Genomic DNA, 17,675 nt, shown 5'->3' with positions numbered 1-17,675 from the left:
CATTGCCTTCAAAAGAGTGGCAGGGGGGCAAAGGTCTTGACGGCTGCAGAGAAGAATCGAGAAGGTCCAAGAGAAGCTCCCAGGGACAGGAAAGAGGGAGAAGAAGCCTTGGCAGCAATCAGCCTGGCTGTGGGCTGGGTTTTCCACTCGAAGCGGAGGCGCCATCTCTTCTCTCGGGACCTCCCTCTGTAACTTCAGCTGTTGGTTTCGCCCGCTCCCCTGCAGTCACGAGGAAGTGTTAGGAAATCGGTAGTTCTGCTTGGTCTGATTTGCACTTGTTTTGCGCTTTGTAAATTCCTGAAAACTGGTCTTTATAGACCGTGTACATTCCTGTTGAGCCTTAGGGAGGCTTACAAAACGCTCCCGAGCTCCCTAGGAGGAAGGCGGAGAGAGTACTTTTACCTGCGAGGAACCCTGAAGTTGTGAAGCCCCACGACCCGGAAACCCTCCACGACCATTGGCCCCCACCGACTCCGGAGTTATTAGTTGGTTTTAAGGAATACAGTGTACACGCGGTTTTGCGCTGGCCTGGCCATCTGGGGCAGCCTCCGCCCTGGACGCTGCCAGGCGCTCCTTGGGTGGGTGGGGCGCCCACCTGCGCTGCCTCCCTCGCTTGCAATCCCCCTTTTGCAGTCTAGACAGTCTATTGTCCGGAGGAGGGTGGGGGGGGGGGGTGTTGGGTGGTGTGGAGTATTGAAAGAACGAAGGGCCCATCCCCCAGCCAGGCTGTCCTCCTTCAGGATGCTAGTTTTTATGCTGGGGAAACCTTGTCAAAATATAATTGGGAAATATTTAATTATAAATACAACAATGCATAGGTGACAATACATTTGAAAACTAAGTTGTGCCACAAGCATAAGGAATTGATAGTTCTCCCAAGCAATCCAAAATTACAAACTTAATAAATTTTGCCTAGGTTTCACCATCTTTCCATTCCCAAAAAGCATTTATCACAGATTCCTCATTCCAAACATCGTAAATTCCTAATCTTAGCATTTTTATGGGCTCTACCTCACCTCAAATAACCAAACCAAATATTTCCTTTTGTATCTTCATAGCATTTCTTGTTTTGGAACCTTCGTTGGCAGAGCTATGAGAGGGACATAGGGATATGACCCTCCACTGAGATGGAAAGTGCCCCCCCCTTCAGCCTAGTGATCTGATCTCAAAGTCTTAAAGCCCCTTAGAGCCCCCTATTTCTCTCTCTCCCTGTTTTTTTTTCTCTAGAGAGAGGCAATAACGGGAAGCTACTATCCCCCTTTCTAAATATAGGCATATCAACTTAAAAATTGCTTCATAGGGACTGCACCGAGATATTATGTAGATATGATAAATTGTTTCTGAAACAGGAAATTTTGCAAAATAACCTATGGCTGAACCCCTGAGGTTGGGGCACTCAACCCAGGAGAGAGACTTATCGCTGAACATCCCAGGAGAAAGATTTCTTGCTGAACATATAGTATTAACCCAATTACCGCATTTTGCTCAAATTAGATGTCTGTAAAGAGTATAAAAACTGCTTGGTTTCCTAATCTTGGTGTGTCACACCTCCTGGTTGTCCCAGTGAGTGTGGTACACCTTTCTTTCGAAAGAAATAAAATCAGTGCTTTGGCCTCCTTTGGTTAGATACACAATTAGTGTGTAAGGAAGTAATTGTGATTTGGGGTTTCTATGACCCCATCTTTGGCTAAAATTGGAAGCCCTGGCCGTGCTCCTGAATCCAGGGCTGGTGCTTTATCCACTGCGCCACCTAGCTGCCCCCTACTCATAACTCTTAAGAACTGTAAATGTATTTGGGCAGAGAGAAGGACTTTACACAGGGGGTATAAATATAAATTGTCTTTGATGTGATGATACAAAGAAAATTAAGGGGTTAAAAAGGGAGTCTATGGGGAGGAGAGGAAAAGGGAGGTGGAATGGGGTGAATTATATCATATGAAGAGGTGAAAAAAAACCTATTACAATAGAGGGAAAGAGGGGCAGCTAGGTGGCGCAGTGAATAGAGCACCAGCCCTGGAGTCAGGAGGACCTGAGTTCAAATCCAGCCTCAGACACTTAACACTTACTAGCTGTGTGATCCTGGGCAAGTCACTTAACCCCAATTGCCTCACTAAAAAAACAAAAACAAAAAACCAAAAAAAACCACAAATACAATAGAGGGAAAGAAAGGAGGGGTGAACATTGTTTCAACCCTACTCTCATTAGATTTGATTCAAAGAGGGAATAACATATATGTTCATTGGGCTAAAGAAACTTAGCTCATTCTTTAGGGAAGCAAAAGGGGAAGGGAAAGGGGGGGACCGATAGAAGGGAGGACAAAAGGGAGAAAAGGGTAAAGAAAAGAGAGGGCGTGATAAAAAGGGAGGGCAGATTGGGGGAGGCAGGGGTAAGAAGTAAAACATTGGTGAGGAGAAATAAGGTGAAAGAAGTGGGGGAAGTACAAAGGGGGTAAATAGAATGGAGGGGAATAGACAATCAGTAATAATAACTGTGAATGTGAATGGGATGAACTCTGCTATAAAACGGAAGCGAATTGCAGAGTGGATTAAAAACCAGAATCCTACAATATGCTGTTTACAAGTGTGATGTTTAAAATCTAGCCTAGAGTTCCAGCCTGGTTGGTTTCTTCCTGAAGTCCTCATCCATGAACCTGCTTTAATCAGGAACTCCCCAGCAAGCTGATTGTGGAAGCTTTTTATAGGTCTGGAACAGAGGCAGTCCTTACACACTGCTTCAAGCTGATTGGTTGGTGATATCGGAATCCATTGGTTTTGAATGTGTTCTCAAGTTGAGTTCACAGTCTAGCTTCTGAGAACAATACCTTCTTAAGGGATAGCCAGGTGTGATTACAATCCAATTAACTTAAAGTAGGCTTAATCAGCAGTCAAGCACTCTCACCTGATTCAATCAGTATAGATTAATCTCCAGGTGGGTCTTTGAATATCTGCTAAATCCCATTATTTCATCACACAAGAAACACATTTGAAGCAGAGAGATACACACAGAGTAAAGGTAAAAGGCTGGAGTAGAATATATTATGCTTCAGCTAAAGTCAAAAAAGCAGGAGTAGCAATCCTTATCTCAGACAAAGCACAGGCAAATATAGATCTCATTAAAAGAGATAAGGAAGGAAATTACATCTTGCTAAAAGGTACTATAGATAATGAAGTAATATCAATATTAAATATGTATTCACCAAGTGGTATAGCATCCAAATTCTTAGAGTAGAAGTTAAAGTAGTTACAAGAGGAATGACAGTAATACTATACTAGTGGGGGATCTGAATCTCCCCTTCTCAGAATTAGATAAATCTAGCCACAAAATAAATAAGAAACAAGTGAAAGAGGTGAATAGATTACTAGAAAAGTTAGACATGATAGATGTCTGGAGAAAATTGAATGGGGATAGAAAGGAATATACCTTTTACTCAGCAGTACATGGCACAATTTCAAAAACTGACCACGTATTAGGGCACAAAAACATCATAGTCAAATGTAGAAAGGCAGAAATAGTAAATGCATCCTTCTCAGATCATGATGCAATAAAAATTACATGTAAGAGGGGCAGCTAGGTGGCGAAGTGGATAGAGCACCGGCCCTGGAGTCAGGAGTACCTGAGTTCAAATCCAGCCTCAGACACTTAACACTTACTAGCTGTGTGATTCTGGGCAAGTCACTTAACCCCAATTGCCTCACTAAAAAAAAAAAAATTACATGTAAGAAAGCCAGGGAAAAGTAGAATGAAAATTGATTGGAAACTAAATAATTTCATTCTAAACAATGAATGGGCCAAACAAGAAATCATAGAAACAATCGATAACTACATCCAAGAGAATGACAATAATGAGACAACATACCAAAATCTATGGGATGCAGCCAAAGCAGTGCTTAGGGGAAAATTTATAGCTCTAAATGTTTACATGAATAAAAAAGAGAAAGAAGAGATTAATGAATTAGGCATGCAACTTAAAAAGCTAGAAAAAGAACAAATTAGAAATCCCCAATTAGATACTAAACTAGAGATCCTGAAAATTAAAGGAGAAATTAATAAGATTAAAAGCAAAAAAACTATAGAATTAATCAATAAAACTAAGAGCTGGTTTTATGAAAAAACCAATAAAATAGATAAAATATTGGTTAATTTGATTTAAAAAAAGAAGAAAACCAAATTATCAATATCAAAAATGAAAAGGGTGATGTTACCACCAATGAAGTGGAAATTAAATCAATAATTAGGAATTATTTTGCCCAACTGTATGCCAATAAATTTGACAATCTAAATGAAATGGATGAATATTTACAAAAATACAAACTGCCCAGGTTAACTGAAGAAGAAATAAAATCCTTAAATAAGCCCAGATTAGAAAAAGAAATTGAACAAGCCATTAATGAACTCCCTAAGAAAAAAATCCCCAGGGCCAGATGGGTTTACTGGTGAATTTTACCAAACATTTAAAGAACAATTAATTCCAGTATTATACAAATTATTTGGAAAAATAGGTGAAGGAGTTCTACCAAATTCGTTTTATGACACAAATATGGTGGTGATACCAAAACCAGGCAAAGCAAAAACAGAGAAAGAAAATTATAGACCAATTTCCCTAATGAATATTGATGCTAAAATCTTAAATAAGATATTAGCAAGGAGATTACAGCAAGTGATCACCAGGATAATACACTATGACCAGGTGGGATTTATACCAGGAATGCAGGGCTGGTTCAACATTAGGAAAACTATTAACATAATCAACCACATCAATAAGAAAACCAACCAAAATCATATGATTATCTCAAGAGATGCAGAGAAAGCTTTTGACAAAATACAGCACCCATTCCTAATAAAAACACTAGAGAGTTTAGGAATAGGTGCAGCTTTCCTTAAAATAATAAACAGTATCTACCTAAACCCATCAGCAAGCATTATATGCAATGGAGATAAATTAGAGGCCTTCTCAATAAGATCAGGGGTGAAACAGGGATGTCCATTATCACCCCTATTATTTAATATTGTCCTAGAAATGTTAGCTTTAGCAATCAGAGAAGAGAAAGGAATTAAAGGAATTAGAATAGGCAAGGAGGAAACAAAACTATCACTCTTTGCAGATGATATGATGGTATACTTAAAGAATCCTAGAGAATCAACTCAAAAATTACTTGAAACAATTAACAACTTTAGCAAAGTAACAGGATATAAAATAAATCCACATAAATCATCAGCATTTCTATACATGACCAACAAAGTCCAGCAGCAAGAGATAGAAAGAGAAATTCCATTTAAAGTAACAGTAGATAATATAAAATACTTGGGAGTCTACTTGCCAAGACAAACCCATGAACTCTATGAACACAACTACCAAACACTCTTCACACAAATCAAACCAGATCTAAATAATTGGAAAGATATCAATTGCTTATGGATAGGCAGAGCTAATATAGTCTCTCTCTCTATATATATACACACACACACACACACACACATACATACATACATATGTATATATGTATATGTGTGTATGTATGTATATATGTATGTATATATATGTGTATATATATGTATATATAATAAAAATGGCAATACTACCTAAATTAATTTACTTATTCAGTGCCATACCAATCAGACTACCTAAAAATTATTTTATAGAGCTAGAAAAAATAATAAAAAAATTCATCTGGAAAAACAAAAAATCAAGAATATCCAGGGAAATAATGAAAAAAAATTCACAGGAAGGTGGGTTAGTGGTACCAAACCTGGAGCTTTACTATAAAGTGGCAGTCATCAAAACTATCTGGTACTGGCTAAAAAATAGAGTGGTAGATCAATGGAATAGGCTAGGCTCAGGAAATGGCAGTAGTAAATGACACTAGCAATGTAGTGTTTGATAAACCCAAAGACTCCAGCTTCTGGGATAGGAACTCAGTATTTGACAAAAACTGCTGGGAAAACTGGAAGATAGTATGGCAGAAATTAGGCATAGACCAACATCTGACACCTTATACTAAAATAAGGTCAAAATGGATACACTATCTAGACATAAGAGGTGATACCATAGGTAAATTAGGAGAGGAAGGAATAGTCTACCTATCAGATCTTTGGAAAGGAAAACAGTTTATGACCAAACCAGAGATAGAGGATATTATAAAATGCAAAATTGATGATTTTGATTACATTAAATTAAAAAATTTTTGTACAAACAGAAGCAATGCATCCAAAATTAGAAGGGAGGCAGAAAGCTGGGAAACAATTTTTGAGGCCAGTACTTCTGATAAAGGCCTCATTTCTAAAATATATAGGGAACTAAATCAAATTTATAAGAATCCAAGTCATTCCCCAATTGAGAAGTGGTCAAAGGATATGAACAGGCAGTTTTCTGATGAAGAAACCAAAGCTATCTATTCCCATATGAAAAAATGCTCTAAATCTCTAATGATTAGAGAGATACAAATTAAAACAACTCTGAGGTACCACCTGACACCTATAAGATTGGCTAAAATGACAAAAGAGGAAAATAATAAATGTTGCAGAAGCTGCGGAAAAATTGGAACACTAATGCATTATTGGTGGAGCTGTGAACTGATCCAACCATTCTGGAGAGCAATTTGGAATTATGCCCAAAGGGCGATAAAGCTGTGCATACCCTTTGACCCAGCAATACCACTTTTAGGTCTTTTTCCCAAAGAAATCATGGAAAGGGGAAAGGGACCCACATGTACAAAAATATTTATAGCTGCTCTTTACGTGGTAGCAAGGAATTGGAAGTTGAGGGGGTGCCCATCAACTGGGGAATGGCTGGACAAGTTGTGGTATATGAACACAATGGAATACTATTGTGCTGTAAGAAATGATGAGCAGGAGGAGTTCAGAGAAACCTGGAAGGACTTGCATGAACTAATGATGAGTGAGATGAGCAGAACCAGAAGAACATTGTACACAGTATCATCAACATTGAGTGTTGATCTACTGTGATGGAGTATATTCTTCTCACCAATGCAATGGTACAGAAGAGTTCCAGGGAACTCATGATAGAAGAGGATCTCCAAATCCAAGAAAAAAAAAAAGAACTGTGGAGTATAGATGCTGAATGAACCATACTATTTCTTTTGTTTTTGGTGCTGATGTTTTTCTATTTTGAGGTTTTTCGTCATTGCTCTGATTTTTCTCTTATGACTAATGCTGAAATGTGTTTAATGTTATTATATATATATATATCTCCTATATCAGATTACCTGCTGTCTAGGGAAGGGTGGGGAGGGAGAGGAGGGAGAGAGAAAAACCTGAATTTGGAAAGCTTGTATAAAGCTTGAGAACTATCTTTACATGTAACAGGAAAAAAAAACTTTATTAATTTAAAGAAATTAAATTAAAAAAAAAACTCTGTCCACCGGGAAATGCATTACCAAAGCTGTGAAGGAAGTCTGCCACAGATGTTCCCTATGTGCTCAGACTAATACAGGTGGAGCCTTAAAGCCTCCCTCCCTTTTGAAGCCTGTCCAGCAAAACGGGGAGCTCCCAGGAAAGGACTGGCAGATTGACTTCACTCATCTACCCACTTTGCCGGAGATATAAAGTTCTGCTGGTCTTTGTTGATACATTTACTGGTTGGCTGAAGGCTTTCCCTAGCAGATCTGAGAAATCCTCTGAGGTAGCCAAAGCCCTCTTAAAGGAGATTATTCCCCGATTTGGTCTACCCAAATCTCTCCAGAGTGATAATGGCACTCACTGCCCTTACCTCTCGAGTTACTCAACTCATAACAAAGGCATTAGGCATTACTTACAACTTTCACTCTGCCTGGCATCCCCAGTCCTTGGGGAAGGTAGAACGCATGAACCAAACCCTAAAAACAACCCTTACTAAGATCTGTACAGAGGCAAAAATAGATTGGGCCCAGGCACTCCCCATTGCTCTGACTAGAGTACGGATGGCCCCTAGGGCTAAGCTGGGTCTAAGCCCCTTTGAACTCATGTATGGTAGACCATTCCTTGTAATGGATCCCCTCCTTGACCCAGACACTCATGCCATTACCAGTTTTTCCAGACAGCTAGGGTCTGTGCATCAGGCCATACAGGAATACGAAGATCAAATACTGCCTAAACCTTCACCTCAGGACGACTCGGGCATCCAATACCCTGCCCAGCCAGGAGACTTAGTCTTCCTTAAAGTCTGGGACACAGGCAGGGCCTCAGACCAGCTGACCCCTCGTTGGGAGGGGCGTCATCCGGTAATCTTGTCTACCCCTACAGCAGTAAAATTGGAGGGGCAGCACTCTTGGACTCATCTTTCTCGGATTAAACCTTTCGTCCCTATAGCGCCTGATACAGAAGACACAGCTGAATATTCATGGAACCAGTCGAGGACCAGAAGTACCTTTTTAAAAGAAAGAGCTGATCTGGAGACAGCCTGCGACTGGTACCATTATCGGTGTACCTTCTCCTCACTATCACTCCATTATGCTACTCCTCTTACTTGTGCTCTTTGCTTCTTTGCCCTCCTTCCCCTCCTCAATCATAAGCCCTGACACCTGGCAGGATAATGCAATCGTCCAACTAGGTGATGCAGTCGCCAGGGCTGTACCATCAGATTGCTGGGTGTGTAAGAGACATCCCCAGGATAGTGATGGATCCCTACCTATAGTACATGGTGCAAATTTTTCTACTCCTATGCCTCTTCCCTTTGTCCCCTCGCTATGCAACCCTTCCTATTTTCGCAATACCATTGTGGGAGACCTTTAGGGGCATTCCATGCTTCACTGCTGGTAGGCCTTTTTTCAATATCACTTATCCCAAGAAACAGTACACAGGGACAATGATGATTAAGGGAGGGAAAGTGATCAATGGACCTCACAAGCTTACGTGCCTCGAGAATTGGAAAGGTACCTCCTTTCCATTAAACCTCACACATGCCCTGTGCGTAAATTGTACAGGATCACCAATCCCCTCGAATGATAAAAAGGGTTTATTTTACTTGTCCAGGTGTACATACCTGATTACACTGTCCTGACTCCAGGTGACAGTTTTGAAGATTATTCCACCCTCTAGCAGCCCTTATGGCCTCCAGCTTCTTGGGGTATGTTAAAGACCCTTAAGAACAGCCAGACTTGAGGGGCAGCTAGGTGGTGCAGTGGATAGAGCACCGGCCCTGGAGTCAGGAGTACCTGAGTTCAAATCCGGCCTCAGACACTTAAAACTTACTAGCTGTGTGGCCCTGGGCAAGTCACTTAACCCCAATTGCCTCACTAAAAAAAAAAAAAAGAACAGCCAGACTTGGCCTGGCATTATACCCTCATGCAATCCAACCTCAAAATGGGGAAAGGAGATTGAGACATTGCTCAGGAACACCTTATGTGCCCCTCAGGGGTATGTCTTTGTCTGTGGACACCAGAATCTGCCAATTTTTGTTACAGGCTTAACTCCCGAAGAGCACCCCCAGAAAGTCTTGACAACCTCATGTCTCAGCCCCTATAAACAATATGGACAATGCACAATGGGATTTTTGGATCCCCTAGTAAAGGTTTTCCACAACCCCTCAACCCTTCTTGCTAATCACCCCTCGAGAGTTAAATGGGGTTCCTGGGATAATTTTCTCTGGTGCATTAAGAAGGCAGCAGCTCTCACCATCCCTTTCATAGGTTATATTGAACAGGATGCCATATTAACCAATCTTACTCTGGCCATAGAAAGACTCTCGAATGAAATAGCAGCTGGGCTAGGGGATTTCCAAGAGTCCCTTGATGCTCTAGCCAGTGTAGTGTTAGATAGCAGAATAGCCCTAGACTATCTCCTAGTGGCTGAAGGTGGTGTGTGTATGGTTCAGAATACATCTTGTTGTGTGTATATTAACAATTCGAGGAAAGTCTAGACCAAGTCCAACATCTCCAAGATATCTCTCACTGGATGAGGGACACACGTGAGCAGCTTTTCTCTCCTCACTCAGGTTCCTGGAGTTCTTGGTTCCTTTCTTGGTTCACTCCCTTCATTCCGATAGTGATATTAGTCGTTGTTCTTTTAATCTTTGGCCCTTGTCTCTTTAACCTTTTTGTTAAATTTGTCTCAAGCAGACTCAAGGCTTTCAAACCTTATGGCAGCCACTACTCCGGCCTACATGCCTCTTCACTCCCTGGACCAGGCCCATAATGACTTCTGCTGTACCCCCAATGATTCAGGGACATCTCTACATCCATAACCAGCAGGAAGCAGTTACGGAAGATGAGACCACCACCCTTTTTCCCTAGATATAAGAAGAGGGGAATGTCATGGCAGGATTATGGGCCCCGGTTACCCCAACACTTCTCTGGGGGGGGGTTTTCCCTTGAAATCAAGGAGGCCTCTCCTTGAACTCAATCAAGGACACACACACACACACACACACACACACACACACACACACACACACATTAAGCAAGCACCTGGATGAGGTAATCCAGGAGAAGACCACCTGGAACCGGGCATCAGCAGATTGCTTAGACCCATCAGGACAAAGTTGACACCCAGCACCACATCGCTCAAGAGAGATTCCTCCTACCCCAGCGCAACGCGGGAAGACCACCAGCCCCTCACCCAATAAGAGACTTTTACCCACCCCATCTAAACCCTATAAAATGGCACTCCACAAGCTAGTCAGCGTTTTGTTCTGGCAAAACTTTCCTCCTGGCCAGTTTCTCTTGTACCCCAATAAACCTGTTCTTTTATTCCTAATTAGGTCTTGTGCTAGAGTGTAATTCTTTACAGAGGAATCCTAAGGACCCACGTGCTTTCTCCTATAGGTTTCTCCCCCATATCATATCTGAGACCAGATTTGAACTCAGAAAAATGAGTTCTTGACTCCGAGCCACCTAACTACCCTGTATAAAATATACATACATACATATATATGTGTGTATAGATACATACAAAAGTTATTCCCCAACAGATAAGTGTGGCTTGAAGAAAAGATATAAATGTGTTACTATTTCAAAATCTCTGATCCTATGATTTGTGATCTTGAGGGTCTCTGAGAACTCCTTTGAAATTAGTAGCAGTTGATAAGGGGGATTTTGCTGAACTGGCAACAGCGTTGATTTTCTGAAAGGAAGCCTTTAGGGTGAATTTATTGGCCAATTCAATTCAGCGAACAGAAATGAAGATTTTTCCAGCCAACACAGCATTGTGGGAGGGCCTGCAGATAGTACTGAAGCTGTGCTCCATTTTTGCTAACCCAACATTGAGTCGGCCATGGAATTTACGAAGCTGCTGCAGTAGGAAAAGTGATAATGGTGGTAAGAAATAAAAGATCGCAATCCCCTCTAACGGCCCAGGCCCAGTCGCAGCACGACTCTACTTGTAAACTGAGTAAGAACTTAGCCTTTCTCTCTGGGTTAGCTGGTCCACGCTTCTGAGGCTGCCCAGGTGGTGGCGCTCTCTCTTTCCCACGTGACGTCGCGCCAGGGCCGCTGTGACGTCATCGCTGCGCCGGCATCTCTTCGGCGCGCCTCGCTTCCTCGGCGCGCCGTGAACTCTTCGCCAACATGTCTCCGGTCCCGGAGCTTCCTTCGGAAATCCAGCTAGCGCAGCGGCTGGCCGGCAACGAGAAGACAATCCGAGACCGTGCGGTGAGGAAGCTCCGTAGGTACATCCACGCCAAGACCGGAGCCGCCTCAGGTGGGACCGCTAGAACGCTTAGCGACATCTGCACGTGGTCCGGCGCTGCCGCGGGGAAGGTGGGGGGATTCGGGGCAGCGGTGGCCGCGGAGGATGCCCCGGGAACCCTGGGGCTTGAGAGCGAGGAAGCGGGAAAGGGAGAAAAAAAGCGGGCGGGGGAGGGGATCGCAGAGGATAGGGGAAGAACGCCGAAGTCGCCCACGTGGAGCTGGTAACTGGAAGGACGGTGGGCTGGGGGCTCCGGGGCGCCTTCGAGGCGGCACCCGGGGTCACCATCCAGACCCGGGTTTTGGGTTTTTCAGGCCAGTGTGACTGTTCCTTAGGGATGCTTACCCTTAGGCTCTTATTGTTAGGGTTTAGTCCCACCCTCTCTTGTTGCTTGCGGAGACCCCGAAGGGCAGAGTGACTTTTCCAGAGTCTTAGTTGCTGAGCGGCTGAGCTGGGACTAGAACCCATGCTTTCTGACTTCCCTTTCCACCAGTGTTCTTTCACCCCTAAGTCTACGAGGTGAGGATGCCATCGATAGACTTTAGGAACATTTTACCTCATAGCACTGGTGCCTGTTCTCAAAAATAGAGGTGGTGGAGTCACGGACTAGCGAGATAGAAATGGGTTATTTTTGAATAAGTCTTCTAAAATGTAATTCACTGAACAGTAATCATAAAACGGCAGTAATGAATCAGTCAGCAAGCATTTATTGTGCTCCTCCTATGTGCCAGCCACAGTTTTTCGAAATACAATAAATGGCAGAAAACAGTCCCTCATCTCAAGAAGCTTTCAGTCTAAGGGGCAAGGGGGTGGGGAGGGACACACACCATGCAAACAACTATGTATAAACAAGATCATATACAGGTTAAAGTGTAAATGATGAACATAATCAACGAGCCTGCTAATAAGTGCCTACAGGCCTTGTACTAGGTGCTGCACATTCAAAGAAAGGCAAACAAAGCAAAACCCAGAGGGGGAAAAAGCATTTAGAGAGATCAAAATTGGTGGTGGTGGTGGGTGGTGGTGATGATGTTAGTATTTATATAGCACTTTAAGGTTTGCAAAGTTCTTTTCAAATATCTCATATTTTTCCTCACAATAAATCTGGGAAGTAGGTGCTTTATCCCCTTTTTACAGATGAAGAAACTGAGGCTGACAGGTTAAATGATTTGTCCAAGATCATTCAGCAGGGATGGTAGCTGAGACTTCAAGAGGCAGGCCAGAAACAGGAGTAAGGGAATTTCAAGCATGAGAGACAGCCATTGACAGTGCCAGTAGGGAGAGAAGAATAGGAGAAATCCTTGTTACTGGATTGTGGAGTACCTGAAGTGGGGCATAAGGTATAAGAAAACTTGAAAAATAGTAAAGAGCTACATTATGGAGGGCTTGAAGAACCAAAGAGAGGATTTTCTACTTGATCTTCGAGCTAATAAGGAGCCACTGGATTTTATGCACCTGGGAGTGTGTGATGTACAGGTGAGACCTGTACTCCTGAAAGATCACTTTGATAGGTGAGAGGAGGATTAATGGGATTGGAGAGAGACTTAATGCAGGAATCCAAACAGAAGGCCATTCCTTTTCATTTTATATGTTTTGATGTATATTACATAGTTGTTTGCATGTTGTCTCCTCCATTAGGAATGATTTCCTTGAGGGTGTCTTTGTATGTGTTTTACACATAATAAGCGCTTAATAAATGTTTGATGACTGGCCAACTGACTGACTATTGCAGTAATTCAGACTTGAGGTGATAAGGACCTTACCAGGATGGTGGCAGTGTCAGAAGAGGGAAGGAAGGGACTGCTTATATTATTATTAAGGTACCATATATCTTAAACCTAATAACCTTTGTTTGGGACATAATCCCAAACTGGCGTTCAAGGACTGTGTCTAATGGACAATTGTTTAAACCTCCCCAGGACCCCCAGATAACTACAGAATTAGGGATATGGAACAGTGTATTTCATACCCAATTTTTATTTGATTGCCCAGAAAATATTTGATTAGAGGGATGATTAAGGAAAACCCCTAATAAATTTAATGAGACATTTATCTCTCCCTCCTGGCCAGTTTGTTGAAATTGCAGTTTATAGTTTTACCATGGATGGAGGTAAGGCATTAATCTAGCCTTTGTTGAAAGGCCAGGGGAATTCCTCTGGTCTCCTGCAAATGAGGCTTTTCCCAACATACTTGGCAGCACGATCATAGCTTCATAGCTCCAGCTTTGGAATGTTTCTTAGTAGGCCTCGTTTTTAATTTAAATTTTTTTCCTTGAAAGAGGGGTTTTCTTTTTATTCAAACAGTTCATATGATATTTTCATTGTTCAAAATTATGCCATTAATAAAAACTGCTTTAACTTTGAGAATAGGGATTGAGAGACATAATGAGTCTGATAACTGCAATGTTGGATTGCCAGCTTTGACCAATAGATGAGGAAGGCCATGTTTACTTTTATGGTTTGGGGTTTTTTTGTTTTGGTTTGGTTTTTGTCCATGTTTACTTTTTAAAAATGACACAAATAGGGGCAGCTAGATGGTGCAGTGGATAGAGCACCGGCCCTGGATTCAGGAGGACCTGAGTTCAAATCCAGCCTCAGACACTTAACACTTACTAGCTGTATGACCCTGGGCAAGTCACTTAACCCCAATTGCCTCACCCCAAAACAAACAAACAAGAGGTTTTTCATCATTGCTCTGATTTTTCTCTTATAACATGACTAATGCAGAAATAGGATTAATGTTATTGTGTGTGATACATATATATATATATATATATATATATATATCAGATTACCTACTGTCATGGGGAGGGGGGAGGGAGGGAGAAAAATCTGAAATTGGAAAGCTTGTATAAACAAAAGTTGAGAACTGTCTTTACGTGTAACGGGGGAAAGATACTTTATTAATTAAAAAAAAAAACAAAAACAAAAAAACCCCAAACAAACAAAATGACAAAAATTTGCTGACATTAAGCTACCAAACTTTGGCAACTGTTAACAAAAATGTTCATGACAACTAGGAATACACTTTAGGCCTCATTTTTTTATAGAGCAAATTGAAGAACAAGGAGGTTGTGGCTTTGCCAAAGTCACACAGAAAAATAGTATGCAACCGAGGCTGGGTCTGAAACCACATTCTCTGATTTCAGAGCCATTTGATGTTGGTCTTGTACCATACTGCCTCTTTAGTCCATCAGGGAATATGGATTGAGACTTTCTTGATTTTTCCTTCTCTTTTTCTCCCTTGGACTTTGAGGCTAAAGGGAAGGGGTTGGAGAGGGGGAAGAAGGAGCTGGGATTTCCTTCATTCCCCACTTCTTTTTGTTATTATTATGAATTTTTTTTTTGTGGGTCAATGGGGGTTAAGTGGCTTGCCCAGGGTCACACAGCTAGTAAGTGTCAAGTGTCTGAGGCTGGATTTGAACCCAGGGCCGGTGCTTTATCCACTGTGCCACCTAGCCGCCCCTACTCCCCACTTTTTAAGGAGCAGAAAATGATGAATTGCTGAGAAGTACCTGGCCGACAAGCTATGATTGCCCAGGCAAACCTAGGGGTGGGTACTCACTTCTTTATTTCTTAGCTGCTGCCACCTTCAATCTTTTTGTTTCCTTTTCTGAAAACATCAAAGAGTAGAGTTTCTTAGAATAGTCTTTTTCTTTTCACTGGTCTCAATAACTAGAATACTTTACCTCCTCACTTCTACCTATTGAAATGTTTTGCTCCCTCAACTAAGCTCAACTGTCACCTCCTTCAAGAGGTCGTTGCTTCCATTGATGTAATTCATTCCATTCATAAAGCATGATTTTCTTTAGCCATTCCCCAGTTGACGTGAACCCACCTTGGCTTCTAGTTCTTTGCAACAACAAAGGGAAATAACTGTATTCCCTTTGTCCTTTATTTCCTAAGGGTATAGTGAGTGGTACTATTCCTGGAATGACATGAACACTTTTCTGACTTTGAGAAAGGTGGAATTAATCACTTTACAGCTTAACCACCAGTACATTAGTGTGCCTGTCTTCCTGTGGCCTATCTCACAATTGTCATTTTCCTTTTTTGCTATTTTGCCAGCCAGTGGGTATGGATGAAACCTCATAATTATTTTAATTTGAATTTCTTTAATCAATAATCTTTTGGAGCATTTTTTTTAATATGGTAACCTGGGCCCTGATAGATTTTTTTTAATTTATCTTACCCAGAACCAAGCCTTTTTACCTTACTTCCTAACCACCAGCTCCAAACTGTGCTGCTGGTCTCTTACTTCCCACTTTTGCTCTTTTTTGTTTTATATGCCTGCATTAAAATGTAAGCTCTTAGGGGCAGCTAGGTGGCGCAGTGGATAAAGCACCGGCCCTGGATTCAGGAGAACCTTAGTTCAAATTTGGCCTCAGACACTTTACACTTACTAGCTGTGGGACCTTAGGCTAGTCATTTAACCCCAATTGCCTTACAAAAAAAAAGACAAAACAAACAAACAAATGTAAGCTCTTTGAGGCCAGATATTGTCTTAGTTGTGTTTTTATCCCAAGCTTAACACAGTATGCTGCATATAGTAAGCACTTGATAAATGCTTTCTCTCTCCATCTCTAGCTCTCTGTCTCTGTCCTGTTTCCCTGGGTATGGAATTCACTTCTCAATTCTGTCTTTCTGAATTGGGGTGAAGAGGGAAGATAGAGATAGTGATATAGAAGAGTATCACTGAACTATTTTTTAACTCTCAACAAAGTTTTAGCTTAGATGCCACATCTTCTGTGAAGTTTTTCCTGTTTTTCCCAACGGTTAAGTGCTCAATTCCTCATCAGATTTTCCTAGAGTACTAGCGTATAAAGTGCCCTGCTTTATATTATAGTTATATGTGTAGATATTGTACCTCAAAAGATTATAATCTCCCTACTGGAACATTTTGTCTTTGTATGCCAGTACCTAGCAAAGTGCTATACGAGTAATAAATACTTAATGTTTGAATTGACCTTGAATTCAATTGAATTTGAATTAGCCACAAATGCAGAGGGGTTTTTCTGTCAAACTAGTGTTAAAGCTGTTCTACTATATTTAATGTAGAGTCATATTGCTGATTATTTGTTGGGGGGGCACCCTTGAATTTATACTAATATATATACTGATATTAAAATGAATTTGGAATGGGAAATAAGAAAATGGTTCTCTATTGAGTTCTATTCATTTGTGACACAGGAGATAATGGTAAAAATTTATGTTGCTTAAGGTTTTCAAATAGCTTTAGATGTATTGTTTGATTTTGTGAGGGAGGTGATCTTATTAGGTCATTTTACAAAGGAAGAAACTGAGGGCTAAGAGGTTAAGTGACTTGCCTAGGTAAGAGAGATAGTAAGCAGCTAAAGTCAGATTCAAATTTAGATCTTCCTGACTCCAAGTCTAACACTCCATTCATTCACTATGCCATCTACATGCCTGGGAAACTGACATTTTAAAATCCTGATATATTCTTTTGTGAATACTTTACCCATTAAACAGTTGTTTTCATGGTGCGTGTGCACACCTCATTATGTTATAGCATTTTTATATCATTTTCTTAATTTTGATATATATATATATATATATATATTATATGAAAGGTTGGACCAATGAAATTTTAATGTCATTTTTGTTTAGGGGGTTTCAGTCACGAAGAATTGCTAAAAATATGGAAAGGCCTTTTCTACTGTATGTGGATGCAGGACAAACCTCTCCTACAGGTGAGCTTTTACTTCTTATTTTTGGTTGAATGGGGAAATTTGGAAGAAGTCTGCCTGTAGTTAGAGAAGGACCTGTCTAGGACAGACACACCAGGATGATGAGGATCTATGTTATTGCAGAGAGATTAATTGGGCCTTGTCAGTATCATTGGTTTTCTGTGCATCTGGAGTGACTGGGACTTCAGCATAGTCTTACAGAATTAGTTCCAGCTTCCTTGTTTTACGGAAGAAGAAACTGAGGTGTCCAGGAAGGTTAAGTCACTTGCCCATAGGCAAATAGGCAATAAAATCAGTCTTAGATTTGAACCTAGGTCTTCTAATTCTTTTCCATTATACCATAGATCAT

General features: G+C 41.2%; 1 protein-coding gene across 2 annotated transcripts in view; it reads left to right on the top strand.

Annotated features, from left to right (window-relative positions):
* The first annotated feature begins 11,447 nt into the window (after positions 1-11,447).
* Positions 11,448-17,675, top strand: part of RRP1 (ribosomal RNA processing 1) — a 41,837-nt gene continuing 35,609 nt past the window's right edge. The window contains exons 1-2 of one of the 2 annotated variants that reach the window (XM_043990736.1): positions 11,448-11,631; positions 17,247-17,329. In XM_043990736.1, the coding sequence (XP_043846671.1) occupies positions 11,499-11,631; positions 17,247-17,329 (216 nt within the window). In that variant the 5' untranslated portion in view covers positions 11,448-11,498. The remainder of the gene's footprint in view (positions 11,632-17,246; positions 17,330-17,675) is intronic. The other variant, XM_043990737.1, reaches the window with a different exon arrangement.

The sequence above is a fragment of the Dromiciops gliroides genome, chromosome 3, assembly GCF_019393635.1.
Source record: "Dromiciops gliroides isolate mDroGli1 chromosome 3, mDroGli1.pri, whole genome shotgun sequence".
NCBI lineage: Eukaryota > Metazoa > Chordata > Mammalia > Microbiotheria > Microbiotheriidae > Dromiciops > Dromiciops gliroides.
This window is presented reverse-complemented; position numbering and strand designations above follow the sequence as displayed.